This window comes from Choloepus didactylus, chromosome 18 (assembly GCF_015220235.1).
Source record: "Choloepus didactylus isolate mChoDid1 chromosome 18, mChoDid1.pri, whole genome shotgun sequence".
In the NCBI taxonomy this organism is placed as follows: domain Eukaryota; kingdom Metazoa; phylum Chordata; class Mammalia; order Pilosa; family Megalonychidae; genus Choloepus; species Choloepus didactylus.
The window spans coordinates 56,574,500-56,590,096 of NC_051324.1; the positions used below are offsets into that span (position 1 = coordinate 56,574,500).

At 43.6% G+C, this 15,597-nt stretch overlaps 2 protein-coding genes across 6 annotated transcripts in view; one reads left to right on the top strand and one right to left on the bottom strand.

Annotated features, from left to right (window-relative positions):
* Positions 1–111: 111 nt before the first annotated feature.
* Positions 112–14,999, top strand: FTSJ3 (FtsJ RNA 2'-O-methyltransferase 3). 3 transcript variants are annotated; one of them, XM_037810779.1, is made up of 21 exons: positions 149–171; positions 258–381; positions 548–653; positions 982–1,028; positions 1,153–1,232; positions 1,650–1,749; positions 1,842–2,036; positions 5,833–5,948; positions 6,047–6,151; positions 6,238–6,338; positions 6,552–6,632; positions 6,724–6,870; positions 7,005–7,140; positions 8,366–8,547; positions 8,684–8,804; positions 8,882–9,129; positions 11,680–11,768; positions 11,856–11,955; positions 12,054–12,237; positions 12,319–12,413; positions 12,503–14,999. In XM_037810779.1, the coding sequence occupies exons 2-21, from the start codon at positions 315–317 to the stop codon at positions 12,693–12,695; spliced, it is 2,493 nt and encodes an 830-aa protein (XP_037666707.1). In that variant the 5' UTR covers positions 149–171; positions 258–314; the 3' UTR covers positions 12,696–14,999. The 3 variants fall into 3 exon arrangements, with proteins under 3 accessions (XP_037666706.1, XP_037666705.1, XP_037666707.1); XM_037810778.1 differs by having other exon boundaries at positions 112–171; positions 289–381; positions 11,680–11,955; XM_037810777.1 differs by having other exon boundaries at positions 148–171; positions 11,680–11,955.
* DDX42 (DEAD-box helicase 42) overlaps positions 11,404–15,597 on the bottom strand; it is a 43,020-nt gene continuing 38,826 nt past the window's right edge. For 2 of the 3 annotated variants that reach the window (XM_037810774.1, XM_037810776.1), the window contains one exon: positions 13,208–14,794. In XM_037810774.1, the coding sequence (XP_037666702.1) occupies positions 14,111–14,794 (684 nt within the window). In that variant the 3' untranslated portion in view covers positions 13,208–14,110. Of the gene's footprint in view, positions 12,134–13,207; positions 14,795–15,597 lie in introns of those variants that run through there. The other variant, XM_037810775.1, reaches the window with a different exon arrangement.

Sequence of the window (15,597 nt, forward strand, 5' to 3'; positions counted from 1 at the left end):
TCCCAAGTTTCAATTTATAAAATCTGTGGACTCTATACAGCAAATTCATGGCCACTCTCAAAATGGCGGAAAACTTGGAACTGGGGCGTATGGGGCGCAAGCGGAAGCGGAAGTACGTTTGTGGCCCACATGTGCTGCTCCTTGATGTGTTGAAAACGGCGCAGGATTCAGGTGAGTGTGTGTGGAACTGAATTGCGGCGTGCGATTACTTTGGCAAGTGAAAAACTCGAAAGTGTAATATAGTGCTCCGGGGGAAGACGTTCTGAACGTCTCCCACTTTCTCCCCAGATTGAGTGACACTCGTCTGTTCCACCATGGGCAAGAAGGGCAAAGTTGGGAAGAGCCGGCGGGATAAATTCTACCACTTGGCGAAGGAGACCGGTGAGTCAGAGTTCGCGCGGCAGTCAGCGAGCGATCAGTCTTGGGCCTGTCCGCGCCTCTTCCCGAATATTAGGTTCCTCTTCCCCGACGGGATGGTGTGTCGGGAGGCTTCGGAGAAACCTGATAAACCGATGTGAGGACTTCATTGTTTTGTCGCCACTCCCAGGTTATCGCTCCCGTTCTGCTTTCAAGCTAATCCAACTCAATCGCCGCTTCCAGTTCCTTCAGAAGGCTCGAGCCTTGCTGGACCTGTGTGCCGCGCCAGGGGGATGGTTCGTAGCACCATGCACGGGTCGCACCTGATAGCACCTTTCAGGGTTCTTAGCCCTGGGTTGCTTAGATTGAGAGTTGCGTTGGGGGAGGGAAGGATTTGGGATGCTTCCCTCACGCTCCTTTCTATATACAGTAATCCCGGCCTCAAACTTCTCATCCATGAGCGTGTATTTCTCTTAAACCTTGGTGGCCATTTTTTTTTCCTTCATCCAGAGAAAAGGAAATGTGCACCTTTGACAGACTGCTCACTGTACTTGACAGGGCTCCCTCCTCCAGAAGTGACAGATCACATTGGGTATTTTTAAAATCTCTGTTTCTCTTTTGTAGGCTGCAGGTGGCTGCCAAGTTTATGCCTGTGTCCAGCCTTATTGTGGGTGAGTGACAGGTAGCTCTCTTGGGTGTTTAAAGGGGTGGGAATAAGAGATACTATCTCTCTTCTCCTCCTTCCTCCCTGCTTTGGGGCATCCCTTTGGAATACTCTGACCTGATTTCTTCCAGGTGTGGACCTGGTTCCAATCAAGCCTCTCCCCAATGTGGTGACACTCCAGGAGGACATCACAACAGAACGCTGTCGACAGGTAGTAAGAATCCTCTTCTTCCTGTTCCCCTTATGTGTAGACATCCATGTCCCTCCCTCTTCTCACCCAAATCCACTGAGGCAAGGTTTTTCTATATACTGTGTCCTGAGCAGTGGCACCATGATGTAATGTTTCTAGTGTCCATTCTGTCCTCTATTTAGAGTCAGGAATGAGGTCTTTTGGGACTTGAGGGAAGGGCAGAAATCTTCAGTGAAGTTCTTTCTGGCGAACTCCACTATTGGACTGTAAGCTCCATGAAGACAGGGATGTTATTTTTGTTCATCATTGTCTACCCTGCACTTGGAACAGGATTTGGCATAAGCATTCAACAAATGAGTGGAGAGATGGCCAACCCAGGGACTGCATTCCTAGCAACTCCTGTGTTTCTGTTGCCACAATCTTTTTCCTTCTCTCTAGGCCCTTAGGAAGGAGCTGAAAACCTGGAAGGTTGATGTTGTGCTCAATGATGGGGCCCCCAATGTCGGGGCTAGCTGGGTCCATGATGCCTACTCACAAGGTACCTGGGGAGGGAGAGATGAGGGTGAGGGTGGAGGTGGGCATGTCCTCTCAGGCTACAGAAGTCCCCTACTGGCTATCTTTATCCCACAGCCCATTTGACACTGATGGCTCTACGTTTGGCTTGTGATTTTCTGGCCCGTGGTGGCTGCTTCATCACTAAGGTTTTCCGCTCCCGCGACTATCAGCCCCTGCTGTGGATCTTCCAGCAGCTGTTCCGCCGTGTCCAGGCCACCAAGCCCCAAGCCTCTCGGCATGAATCTGCTGAGATCTTCGTCTTTTGCCAGGGTGGGTAGCACTTTCTTTTTTTTTTCTTGATTCAGTCTTTCAACTGCCAAAGCATACTCTTTCTTAATTTTACACTTTTTATTTTTAAATACGTTCAAACTTACACAAGTTACAAAAATAATACAAACCCCACAGGGGGACCTTCAACATATCCCTATCCCCCAAGTTACCCACATCCACCAATTTTAACATTCTGCCACCTTCCCCATATTGTTCTATCTAGCCATCAATTTATCAGTCCATCTCGCTATCCATCTATCTGTTTCCTGAACCCAAGTGTAAGTTATATATATCATGCTTCTTGAAAACTTAATAATGTCATGTACATTTCCTAAGAACCTGGTTAATTATTTATGTATCTACCATAAGCACAGTCAAGTTCAAGAAGTTTAACATTGATGTAAGCTTACAATTTGTATTCTAGTGTTTTCATATGTTCCAATAATGTTTTATTGGTTTTTTATTTTTTATTTTTTTTAAATCAAATGTGCATTTTTAATAATGTACATTTTTTTGTTTCTCCCATTGATTTTTTTCCCTGTAATTTTATTGAGATGTATCACATACCATACAGTCATCCAAAGTGTAAAATCAATTGTTCACAGTATCATCATATAGTTGTGCATTTATGACCAATTTTTGAACATTGTCATTACTACAAAAAAAAAAGAAAGAATAAAAGTAAACAGAACAGCCAAAACATACCATCCCCCCTCCCCCATTATTCATTTACTTTTTTGTCCCCATTTTTCTACTCATACACTGGATAAAGGGAGTGAGCCACGAGGTTTTCACAATTACATGGTCACACTGTATAAGCTCTATAGTTATACATGCATATTCAAGAATCAAGGCTGCTGAGTTACAGTTCAATAGTTTCAGGTGTTTCCTTCTAGCTATTCTAGTACACTAAAAACTAAAAAGGGATATCTATATAATGCATAAGAATAACTTGAAGAATGACTTCTTGACTCCCATTTGAAATCTCTCAGCCACTGAAACTTTATTTTGTTTCCTTTCTCTTCCCCATTTTGGTCAAGAAGGCTTTCTCAATCCCATGCTGCCAAGTCCAGATTCATTCCTGGGAGTCATGTCCCACATTGCCAGGGAGACTTACGCCCCTGGTAGTCATGTCCCATATAGTGGGGAGGGTAGTAAATCCACATGCCAAGCTGGCTTAGAGAGAGAGGTCACATATGAGCAACAAAAGAGTTTCTCTGGGGGAGACGGTTAGGCATAATTATAAGTAGGCTTAGCCTCTCCTTTGCAGTAACAGGCTTCATAAGGGCAAGCCCCAAGAAAGAGGGCTCGGCCTTCTAAATTGGTAGTTCCCCAATAATGTCTTCTTGAACCTTCTCCCCTCCCTTGTTAGATCTTGTCCAGGATTATGTATTGCCTTTAATTGTCGTCATCTCGTTAGTTCTGTTTTTGTTGTTGGAAGAGATATTCAACATAAATATCAACTTTCCCATCTCAACCACTTCCACATGTGGGTTAAACATATTCACTGTGTTGGTGTTACCCTCACCCCCTTCCATTTCCCTTAACCCCCAAGCAGAAACCCTAAACCTATTATGTATTAACTTCTCATCCCCCCTGTCCCCCATCCCCCACCCCCTGCCCCTGGCAACCTGTACTCTATTTCTGTCTCTGTGAGCTTGCATATTTTATGGCATTTTCTTAGTAGTTACCATGGGGCTTAAATTTAACATCCTATATCTGTATTGTTTGCTATGAAAGTAACTTAACTTCAGTAGTATACATGAACTGTGTTCCTATACCCCTCCATCCCCCTACTTTTAGGTAGTTCTTGCTACAGATTACGTAGTTAATATATTATGAGTCCTAAACCACTGATTTCTCATGTATTTGCCTTTATAGGAAGTAAAAAGCAGAGTCATAAACAAAAAATACAATAGTATTGGCATTTGTATTTACCCTTGTTGTTTCCCTTACCAGAGATATTTATATCTTCATGTGGCTTCAGTCTATTGTTCTTTCCTTTCAATCTGCAGAATTCTTTTTAGCATCTCTTGTAGGGTGGGTCTAATGGTGATGAACTCCCTCAGCTTTTGTTTTTCTGGAAATGTCTTAATCTTTCATTTTTGGTAGAGAGTTTAGTTTTGCTGGATATAGAATTATTGTTTTTGGCTTTCAGCACTTTAAAATGTTATTCCATTACCTTCTCGCCTCCATGGTTTCTGATGAGAAATCCACATTTACTCTTATTGAGGCTCCCTTGTACGTAACATGTTGCTTCTGTCTTGTGGCTTTCAGAATTTTCTCTTTATCTGTAGCATTCAACAACTTGGTTAGAATAAGCTGCGTCATCGGTCTCTTTGGGTTTATCCTGCTTGAAGTTCATGGAATGTCTTGGATGTGTATATTCATGTCTTTCATTCAATTTGAGAAGTTTTCTGCCATTGTTCCTTTGAATATTCTCTCTGCTCCTTTTTTCTTCCTGTGACTCCTACAATGTGTATGTTGGTGTGTTGGTGTATTGATGGTGTTGCACAGGATTCTCAGGCTCTGCCCACTTTTCTTCATTCTTTCTGGTCCTCAGGCTGGATGATTTCAATTTTCGTATCTTCAGATTGATTGATTCTTTTTTCTCCCAGCTCCAATCTATTATTGAACCCCTCTAGGGAATTTTTAATTTCCATTACTGTGGACTTGAGCTTTGTTTGGTTCCTTTACATAATTTCCATCTCTCTGTTGATACTCTCTGTGTGTTCATCTGCTGTTATCCCAATTTCCTTTGGTGCTTTGTCCATGTTTTCCCTTAGCTCTTTGAGCCTATTTAGGACTGTAGTTTTAGTCTTTATTTGGTATGTCCCAGGTGTGGTCTTCCTTATGCATGGTTTCTAACGCTTTAATTTTCTGCTTTGCCTGGGCCATCACTTCCTGTTTCATTGTATGTTTTGTAATCTTTTGTTGAAACGTGGACAGTTTGATATTTTAATGTGTTATCACTGGAATTTAGATCCTGAGGCCTCTGTTCTTTAAGCTGTATCCAGCTAGTGTTACGACAGAACTTTCCTTGAATACCAGGAACTAAAAGAAAAAAGAAGGATGGGGAAAAAAGGAAAACACCTTGCCTAGGCTTTGCTGACTGACCTGTGCGAGTGCTCTCCTTAAAGAGTTTTTCCATACCGTGAGTTTAGAGAACAGCTCCAGGCCAAAGCCTGGAGTCTCCGTGATCCTTTCTGCACACACATCTTGTCTTGGGCATGCACATGTGGCCCTTGGAATTCCCCCATTTACATGGAAAAAAAGTCTTCTTCCTTAGGAAACAGTTTCCTCACAGTCCTGAACACTGCACTATGTTGTACAGCCAGAAATTCCTTGCCCCAGGCAGCCACTTGACTGCTTTTCCACAGCATTCTGTAAGAGAGCTCTTTGAGCTCCCTTCTACATGCAGGGCAAGTTCTGAGACTGCGAGTCCCTCAGGCCACCACCAGACTGACTGGGCCGTACACACGTTCCCAGTGTGTGCACGAGGGTTACTCTGCTCTCTCCAGAACCAGGACCAGGGATCCACACTAGGTTAGGGAGGGGCCAGCCAGGATGCCACGAGATCTTTCCACTTTAGTAGCCTTTTTATTGATGTGGCACTCACTTTGTTACTACAGTCTGTTAACTGTTTTCTGGAGCTTTGAGAAACATGTTTGTGCCGGTTTTTGGTGGTACTTCAAAGATTTTGTTGAGGGACAGAGTCCTGAAGTATCTTACTCTGGCATCTTGATGGGGCAGGACATGACCAAAGCACACTTTTTAATATATCTTATTATCTTAGGATTCCTGGCTCCTGACAAGGTTGACAGTAAATTCTTTGACCCTAAATTTGCCTTCAAGGAGGTTGAAGTTCAGGCCAAGACTGTTACTGAGTTGGTGACCAAGAAGAAGCCGAAGGTGTGTTTGGGGTATGGGACCACCCTTGGGTCCTAGAATTCTGGGGAGGTTGGCCCTGGTGGGTCCTCGTGATACTCATTTTTATTTCCCTCCATAAGGCTGAAGGATATGCTGAGGGTGACCTCACTCTCTATCACTGTTCCTCAGTCACGGACTTCCTCCGAGCTGTCAACCCTGTTGACTTCCTCTCCAAGGCCAGCGAAGTGAGTCTGAGAATTGATGAGTAAAGGGGAGCCCCAGAAACATGTTCTAAGAGTCTCCTCTGACTCCTTTCCTTTCTCCCAAATAGATCTTGCTAGATGATGAAGAATTAGCACAGCACCCAGCTACCACTGAGGATATACGGGCATGCTGTCAGGACATCAAAGTGCTGGGGCGCAAGGAGCTCAGGTATGGGGTGGGGATGGGCATAAGAATCAGAAGCCCTGAGGGCAGGAAAAGGCCTTTGAAGGCCATGATGTTGGATTGTGCCCGAGGTTTGGGGTGGGGATCTGAACCCTGGGATTTATGTGACTCCGAACTGAAATTTGCTGTGTGGGCCTAAAACAAGAGGGAGCAGGGACAACAGAAAATGATAGGTCAGTAATGGCATTTCTGGGGCAGGTCTCTGCTGAACTGGAGAACAAAGCTTCGTCGATATGTGGCCAAGAAGCTGAAAGTGCAAGCAAAGGCCCTGGACATTAGGTGAGGTGGGAACTCAGTCAGGGTGGTTGCTGATTGGGTGTCAGGGGAAGCATCTGGGAAAATAATCAAACTCCTTGGACTGTTTTGCCAGCCTCAGCTCAGGAGAGGAAGAGGAAGAAGGTGATGAGGAGTCAACAGCTGGGACCACGAGGCAGCCCTCTAAGGAGGACGAGGAGGAAGAACAGCTGAACCGGACCCTGGCAGAGATGAAGGTGCAGGAGGTGGCGGACCTGAAGAGGTGAGGCGAGCTGGGGAAACCCACCACAGGGTTCCTCAGTGTGTGAAGATGGGAGAAGAGAATGAAGGGCACAGATAGGGAATCCTCACAGCTGGACACAATAAAGGTTTAATCCCACAACCCCATCCCCTCAGGAAGAAAAAGAAGCTGCTGCGGGAGCAGAGAAAACAGCGGGAGCGTGTGGAACTGAAGATGGATCTGCCTGGGGTTTCCATCGCAGATGAGGGAGAAACTGGCATGTTCTCCCTGCGCACCATCAGGGGTCACCAGGTGGGGTGTACGGGCTGAGGAGACAGGAGGATCTGTTGGGTGCTTGGATGTAGGGAGCACTGGATGTGTGTTTAAGTCTGGCTCAGTGATCTGAGGTTATGTTGTTGGCAAGGGGAAGATGGGAATAGGAGCCCGTTTCAAAGACCAAGAAGGAACATACATCTAAAATGACGAAATTAGAAAGATTTAGGAGTATTATATAGAATTATTCTTGTGGAACTAGGAAGTGGCTCTTTCCCAAAGTTTAGGATGTAACAGATGCAACCAGGGTACCTGGATTACAAGCATGTGTTTAAGTGGAGGGTTTTCCTCAGAGAGGAATGCCCTTCAGTCTTGGAGATCAAGTGCCTTGCTGCACTAGGCTACCAGGCAGTGCTTTCTGTCGAACACTGGAGAACAAGCAAGTAAAAGCAGTGTCACAAGCAAAATGAGTTTTTATGGCTGTTGTGTAGACACGTAATAACTGGGTAATCTGTCAAGAAGAGAGGCGGTAGAGTACTGGCCTGAGAGCAGACACAAGCTCAGGTTTCAATCCCAGCTCCACTAGTTGGAGCCAGTGACTCTGAGCATCCTATCCTTCACCTCTCTTTGCCTCAGGTTCCTCATCTGTAAAACAGAATAATAGACTTTTGTGAGGCATAGAAAAAGATGGTTAAGTGTAACATTTAATTGGCGGTAAACACTCAATAAATGATAGATACTTTTGCCATGAGGAAAATAGATTTTGAGGTCCTGACAGTTGCTTTCTAAGTGACACAATCAGTGTTTCCGGTTAGGTGTACGTTGCCTGGGCTCCTTTATTTGGTAGAAACAGAATTTGTAGATTATATTCTCAGAAGGTGTTTGAGGTGCGTTCTGAGAGTATTTTATAAAGGAACTGGTTTTTAATGAAAGTCTGGTTTTGTTTTAGAACATCTGTTTAAGACTTGATGCTATTTAGGCCATAGGGTACTTTTCCATAAAACCTGTTTTTGCTATTATCAAAGACAGACAGCTGAGCAGGATGAACTGGTGACCTGACCTAGATCTCAAGGGATGTTTTACAGAGGCCAATCACTTCCCTGGGTCTAAGCTTCCCTGTCTGTTAAAGGACATAATGTGTCTGTCACAGTGTATTTCCTGGTGTTATTGAGGATAAACTAAGATAATGGACACGGGGTTTGGGGGTGGGGGAAACATGTTCCTTTTAAATACCCCTGCCATCTGTTTCTCTATTAAACTTCAGTTGATGGAGGAAGTATCACAAGGGGACATGAGTGCTGCAGACAAGTTTCTGTCTGATCTGCCAAGGGATGACATATATGTATCAGATACTGAGGATGACAACAATGGATCTTTGGACAGTGATCTGGATCCAGAGGAGCTGGCAGGAGTTAAGGGACATCAGGGTCTAAAGGACCAAATGCGGTAAGGGGTAGGAGGACTGACACGCTTAGCCGGAGTCCCGAAGTAGAGTTGGTATTACTGGAGAGGGCATGGGGGCAGTGAGTTCTCCAGGGCATGCTGGGTCATAACCCTCCAGCCAATTTCTTTGGGTCCACAGTGTGCGATTTGCTGAAGTGGAAGATGATAACAAGGAGGAGGAAGAAGAGAACCCACTGCTGGTGCCGTTGGAGGAAAAGGCAGTACTGCAGGAAGAACAAATGAACCTGTGGTTCTCAAAGGCAAGAGGCGTCTGGGGGCAAGTTAGGGAATTGGCATTCCCTGGGCGAAAGGTGGCTAAAGATTCTCTCAATTACAGGATGGCTTTGATGGGATTGAGGATGATGCTGATGAGGCCCTGGAGATCAGCCAGGCCCAGCTGTTGTTTGAGAGTCGTCGCAAGGGGCAACAGCTGTTGCCACCACAGTCTGCAACTTTGGAGACTAAGAGAAAATCTCCCCAGTGCCAGGACAAAGCTGAGGAGACAGAGGCTGCCACTGCCCCTGTGGAGGGAGAAAAAGATGGCAGCTCAGACAGTGACAGCAGCAGCAGTGAGGATGAGGAGAGGTGAGTGGTTACATCTGATTGGAGAAGGGATGAAGAGGAAGAAAACTTAAAGAACCTTTTCTCTAAGTTGAAGGCTTCAACCTTAGCTGCAGATAGGGAGCTTTAAAATTTTGATGGATTCTAGTCTGGGGTGTGACTTGGTTGGTAAGAATTTTTTTTTCCTTAAGAGAAATTGTGGGTTTTCAAAACAATCATGCATAAAATACAGGATTCCCATATACCACCGTATTATTAACACATTGCATTGGTGATACATTTGTTACAATTGATAAAAGCACATTTTTATAGTTGTACTATTAACTATAGTCCGTGGTTTAACTTGGAGTTCACTGTGTTGTGCATTTCCATGGATTTTTTTTTAATCAAAAAAAATCTTTAAAAAAATTTTTATTCTAGTACCATATATAAAGCTAACAATTCCCCTTTTAACCATATTCAGGTATATATTTCAGTGCTGTTAATTACGTTCATTATGTTTTACCATCACCCCCATCCAGTGCCATAACATTTCTGTTCCAAATAGGAACTTGACTTCCCATTCCCTATCCTCACTCCGTCCCCTGGTAACCTGTATTCTAGATTCGGACTCTGAATGTGCTTATTTTAATTACTTCATATCAGTGAGGTCATACACAATTTGTCCTTTTGTGTCTGGTTTACTTCACTTAACATGATGTATTTGAGTTTGATCTGTGTTGTTGTTTTGGAACTTCATTCCTTTTTATAGCTGAATATTCCATTGTATATATGTACCACATTTTGTTTTATCCATTCATAGATGGATAGACACTGGATTGCTTTTATTAGCAAGTGTGAATAATGTCACTGTGAACATCAGTGTGCAAGAATCTGTTGAAGTCCCTGCTTTCGATTCTTTTGGTTATATACCTACCAGGTCATATGATAATTCTGTACTTAACTTTCTGAGGAACCGCCAGACTGTCTTCCACAGCAGCTGCACTGTTTTCCATTGCCACCAGCAGTGACTGTCTTCCTATTTCTCTGCATCGTCCCCCGCACTTATAATTTTCTGTATTTTAAATAGTAGCCATTCTAATGGGTGTGAAATGGTAGCACATTGTGGTTTTGAGATGCATTTCCCTGATGTTGAACATCTTTTCATGTACTTTTTTGGTCATTTGTATATCTTCTTTGGGGAAATGTCCATACAAGTGGGTTGTTTGTCTTTTTGTTGTTGAGTTGAAGGATTTCTTTATATATTCTTGATATTAAACTCTTTTTTGGATATGCAGTTTCCAAATATCTTCTTCCATTGTTTAGGTTGTTGTTTTACTTTCATGATGTAAAGTCCTTTGAGGCAGAAAAGTTTTTAATTTTGATGAGGTCTCATTTATTTATTTTTTCTTTTGTTGCTTGTGCTTTGGGTGTAAAGTCTAAGAAACCACTGCCTAACACAAGGTCCTGAAGATGCTTCCCTACATTTTCTTCTAGGAGTTTGACAGTTCTGGCTCTTAAATATTTAGGTCGCTGATCCATTTTGAGTCGATTTTTGTATAAGGTGCGAAGTAGGGGTCCTCCTCCTTTCATTTGCAAATGGACATCCAGTTTTCTCAGCACCATTTGTTGAAGAGATTATTTCCCAATTGAGTTGTCTTTGCCCCCTTTTCAAAAATCAGTTGGCCATGTGGAGGGTTGGTTTCTGAGCTCTCAGTTCAATGCCATTGATCTTTATGTCTGTCCTTGTGCCAGAACCATGCTACTTTGATTACTGTGGCTTTCTAATAAGATTTAAGATAGGGAAGCAGGAGTTCTCCAACTTTATTCTTTTTCAAGATGGCTTTGGCTATTCAGACCCCTTACCCTTCCATATAGATTTAGTGATTGGCTTTTCCATTTGTGCAAAGGTTGTTGGAATTTTGAAGGGGGTTGTGTTGAATTCTGTAAATCACTTTGGGGAGGACTGACATATTAATATTTAGTTTTCCTATCTATGAACATGGAATATCCTTCCATTAATTTAGGTCTTCTTGATTTCTTTTAGCCGTGTTTTGTAGTTTTCTGAATATAGGTCCTTCACATCCTTGGTTAAATTTAGTCCTAGATATTTTGTTGCTATTATTCATTTTCTCCTCAGATTGCTCATTACTAGTGTACAGAAACGCTACTGATTTTTGCGTGTTGATCTCGTATCCTGCCACTTTGCTGAACTTATTAGCTCTAGCTTTGCTGTAGATTTTTTGGGACATTCAAAATATAGGATCATGTCACCTGCAAACTGGGAATGTTTTACTTCTTCCTTTACAAGTTGGATGCCTTCTATTTCTTTTTCTTGCCTAATTGCTCTGGCTAGAACTTCCAGCACAGTGTTGAATAAGAGTGGTGACAGTGGGCATCCTTGTCTTGTTCCTCATCTTAGAGGGAAAGCTTTCAATCTTTCACCTTTAGGATGTTAGTTGTGTGACTGGGTAGCAGGATTTTAGAAAGTTCTGTGGTTCTAAATAGGAATCAGGGTTAAAGTGAGATGGGGTATTGTCTGAGTGGTGTGAGGAATGATGGGGTCCTCACCGAGTTGCACCTCTTCTTCTGCAGTAAGGAATCACAGCCGAGTAAGAAACGAAGCCGCAGACCTACATCAGATGATGATGATGGGTTTGAGATAGTGCCTATTGAGGATCCAGGTAAGAGCTCTGCACAGAGTGCAATGGGAAGAGACAATGGAAGTTTCAAGTTTGGGAATAGAGCTTTGACTCTTCTGCTCTCTCTAGTGAAACATCGGATACTGGACCCTGAAGGCCTTGCACTAGGTGCTGTTATTGCCTCTTCCAAAAAAGCCAAGAGAGACCTTATAGATAACTCCTTCTGCCGGTAAGGGGGTCAGAAAATCGTAAGGGTGGAGTGGGTAAGTGATTTCTTCTTTAGAGGCCCTGGAGTTGTTATTAGGACTTGTGTTCTCTCGGCCACAGGTATACATTTAATGAGGAGGAGGGGGAACTTCCAGAGTGGTTTGTGCAGGAGGAAAAGCAGCACAGGATACGACAATTACCTGTTGACAAGAAGGAAGTGGAACATTACCGAAAACGCTGGCGGGAAATCAATGCACGTCCCATCAAGAAAGTGGCTGAAGCTAAGGCCAGAAAAAAACGAAGGGTAAGTAGTGGGGGCTGCCTGAGACTTGGGGTGGTGGGACAGGGATGGGGAAAAGGTCACTTGACAGAGATCCCTTTACAGATGCTGAAGAAGCTGGAGCAGACCAAGAAGAAGGCAGAAGCTGTGGTGAACACAGTGGACATTTCAGAACGAGAGAAGGTGGCACAGCTGCGAAGGTAATTGAGGGGGACAGTGCCCACATAAGTATGTTGGGGTCAAAAAGAGTGGCAGAAAGCCTCCAACCTGTTTGTTCTTCCATATATAGCCTCTACAAGAAGGCTGGGCTTGGCAAGGAGAAACGCCAAGTCACCTATGTCGTAGCCAAAAAAGGTGTGGGCCGCAAAGTGCGCCGGCCAGCTGGAGTCAGAGGTCATTTCAAGGTGGTGGACTCAAGGATGAAGAAGGACCAAAGAGCACAGCAACGTAAAGAACAGAAGAAAAAACACAGGCGGAAGTGAGCAGAGCCACTCAAAGATAGCATAGAGGAAAGATTCAGACCGCTTACTCCAGCCTCCAAGGGACGACCTAGTCCTACCCTTACCTACATCACTTGTCCAGTGAGTGTGGGGTACTTGGAACTCCTGTGGTGGTCCTGAGCAGTGAGGTAGACATCCTTCTACCTGAAGGAGGAGCTCCCATTGGAGCACTGCTGAAATGTCTGTGCTCTGATGGACCCTACAACCTTCCATGAAGAATATAGGGTATTTGAATGAAACTGATTAAACCTTTTAATTAACAAGGGAAAATTCAGCATTGGGGTGGGCATTTGTTGTTGTCTATACTGGGCCTTTCAAATTTTTACCCATCCTTTTCCATTGAAACCAGGATGATGGAAGGGATGTTGTTTCTGACCATTTAGTTCCAATAAGTTAAAAAGATCTGAGCACTTCCCTACATCTGAGTATTCACAATATGTACTGCAGTATTCTGTATCATGTTACTGACTCAGAAATGACAAACAATCCATAGGTCCCAGTAGTAAAACGTTTACTAGAGCAAGCAGAAAGGAATGCACATCTTAAAGAAATCTTCACACAGTCACAAAATTTGAATTTTGTGTATTTCCTTTCCTTTTATAAACAAGATAGAACAAAAATCATCAAAATCATTTCAGCAAAAGATTTTTCTACCATTGTGGCAAGTTAAAAAAAATACAGTGAGATAGAAGACACTTTAAAAGCTATTGGGTTTTTTGTTAATTGTTTTGTTTTAAATTTAGCAACATCTCAGACTTGGAGCAATTCTGGAATTGTTTCCAGGATCACCTTTCCCACTTTGATCATAGTGGATCTGGGAATCTTCACTTCTTCCTACATGTCTCAGGGCTGGATATAAACCTGGCTAGGGAATCTGAGCATCAAACTTCCATTTAGAATCATGGACATCTCCCTTCCCTGCAAATGTTTAGAACCCCCAACTGTTTCCCAAACTCATCCCTAACACCTCAGTGGACTGGGTTTGCAGAAGCCAGCTCCTAAAGAAGACTGGCCACAGCTAAGAAAAAGAATTATATTTGTAAATGTTTATAAGGTGACATTTTAGTAAAAAATATAAGGTACATATAATACAAATGTAGAGTAAGTTTTGTGCCCTAAAGGAAGGTCCTTTCTTCCAATGTATCCTCGACTGATCCTCATGACAACTCACCAAAAGAAGCTTCTCAGCTCTCACAGTTCCTCAGAACCAAAGCAGCTTCCCAAGGATACATCAGAAAAATGATTCAGATGAAGGGGTAATGTCTCCAAGCCCCAGCTATCCACTAAGGGCAGGGAGTCCTCGTACCTTGGGCCCCAACCCAGCCCTGAGACACCAAGTTACCAAAATCTAAAAATAAAATTAAAGACAATTGATTTCAAGCTTCAGCACATACCCTCTAACTGTCCCATCGACTTTTCTTGCGTTTGGGTGGCTCAGGGACAGCAAAACCATCAGCTGTCTTGCTGTCCATCTTGTCCATCTTGTTGCTGTCCACCTTGGGGTCCATCTTGCTCTCACGATTACAACCTTCTTTCCTGCTTTCACCATTCCGACCATCATTTACACCCCGACTCTCCCCATGTCGGCCTCCGCTTCCTCCATGTCTGTTTTCCCCATGCCGATGGCCATCAGCGTGACGGCTACTGCTTTCTGGGTAGCGGTATCCATCTCCATGGCGACCACCATCTCCATGGCGTGGGCTTTCACCATGTCGAATGCCACTCTCTCCATGACTGTGACGGCTGCTACCCCGGTTCTCAGTATATCTCTCTCTTTTCCCATTGCCACCCCCAATCACTTCTCGGCTGTTATTCCCTGAAGCTGTGATGTTGACTCCCTGGGCTCCAGGAGAAGGGTAGGTCACTGGGGCACCGCTGAGGTTTCCAGTGTTGCCAAATCCTGGGATGCCCTTGGCGGCACTGGCAATGGGGCTGTCAGGACTGTTATGGCCCTGCTGGGCTGAATTAGTAGGGACAGAATTCAGGCTCCCTGCACTAGTCCATCCACTGGCCCCAGCAGCAGAGCTTCCAGCCTTCTGATTGCTTAAGCTGGCAGCCACAAAGTGGCTTTTGTACTGTGACTAAAAGAGAAAGAGAAAACCAGTCAAAGTATACAAAAACTGCTGTCTCAGCACTGACTTTAGTACCCTGATGGCCCCACAGTCCCCTTTGTGTTTTCTGCTGTAAAGGCAAGATCATGAATCTTTGTGGCAATGTGGACCTGAATATTTTGAAATTTACAGCTTGACTGGCTAGAATAAACCATTTATGTATGTAGTGATTCAACACATGTAGTCTGGAATCTGTAATCTGCAATTTCCAAAATCCAAAAAGTTTTGAAAACCTTAAATTTTTTTGGTAAAGTCTGCAAGCAAAACTTTAACTGACATAAGGCTGCTTAATTTCTAGCTATTCAGCTTATTGTGAATATTAATATATTTTACTTCAGAAGTGAGATTACTGGGTGTGGCTATAGATCTCATTGAGGTATGTACCACCTTTTTAAAATCTGAAATAAATTCTTAAATAAGGTTCTCTATGCTACTGTATTAAAAGTGGAAAAAATCTTGGGACCAAACAGAAACATCAGTCCAGAGACAAATAAAATGTATACGTTAAAGCCCAGCTAGCTAATTAGAAGGAGAGGTGTTGAAGCAGGAAGGGTTTGGAGTCCACAAGAGATACAGACTCGAACTTGTTTTAGCCAAAAAGATGGCAAGTGATCTCAATGTTACAAAAGCCTTGTAGGCAAGTAACATTGGATAGTTGAGATAGGAAGGGAACACAAATCCTGCTCCAGTACCAGTCCCAGGCTCTGGGGTGTGACTGAAGTAGACGACCGCAGGAGTGGTTTCTTGGGCCTCTACTGCTGCATCTCCAGATA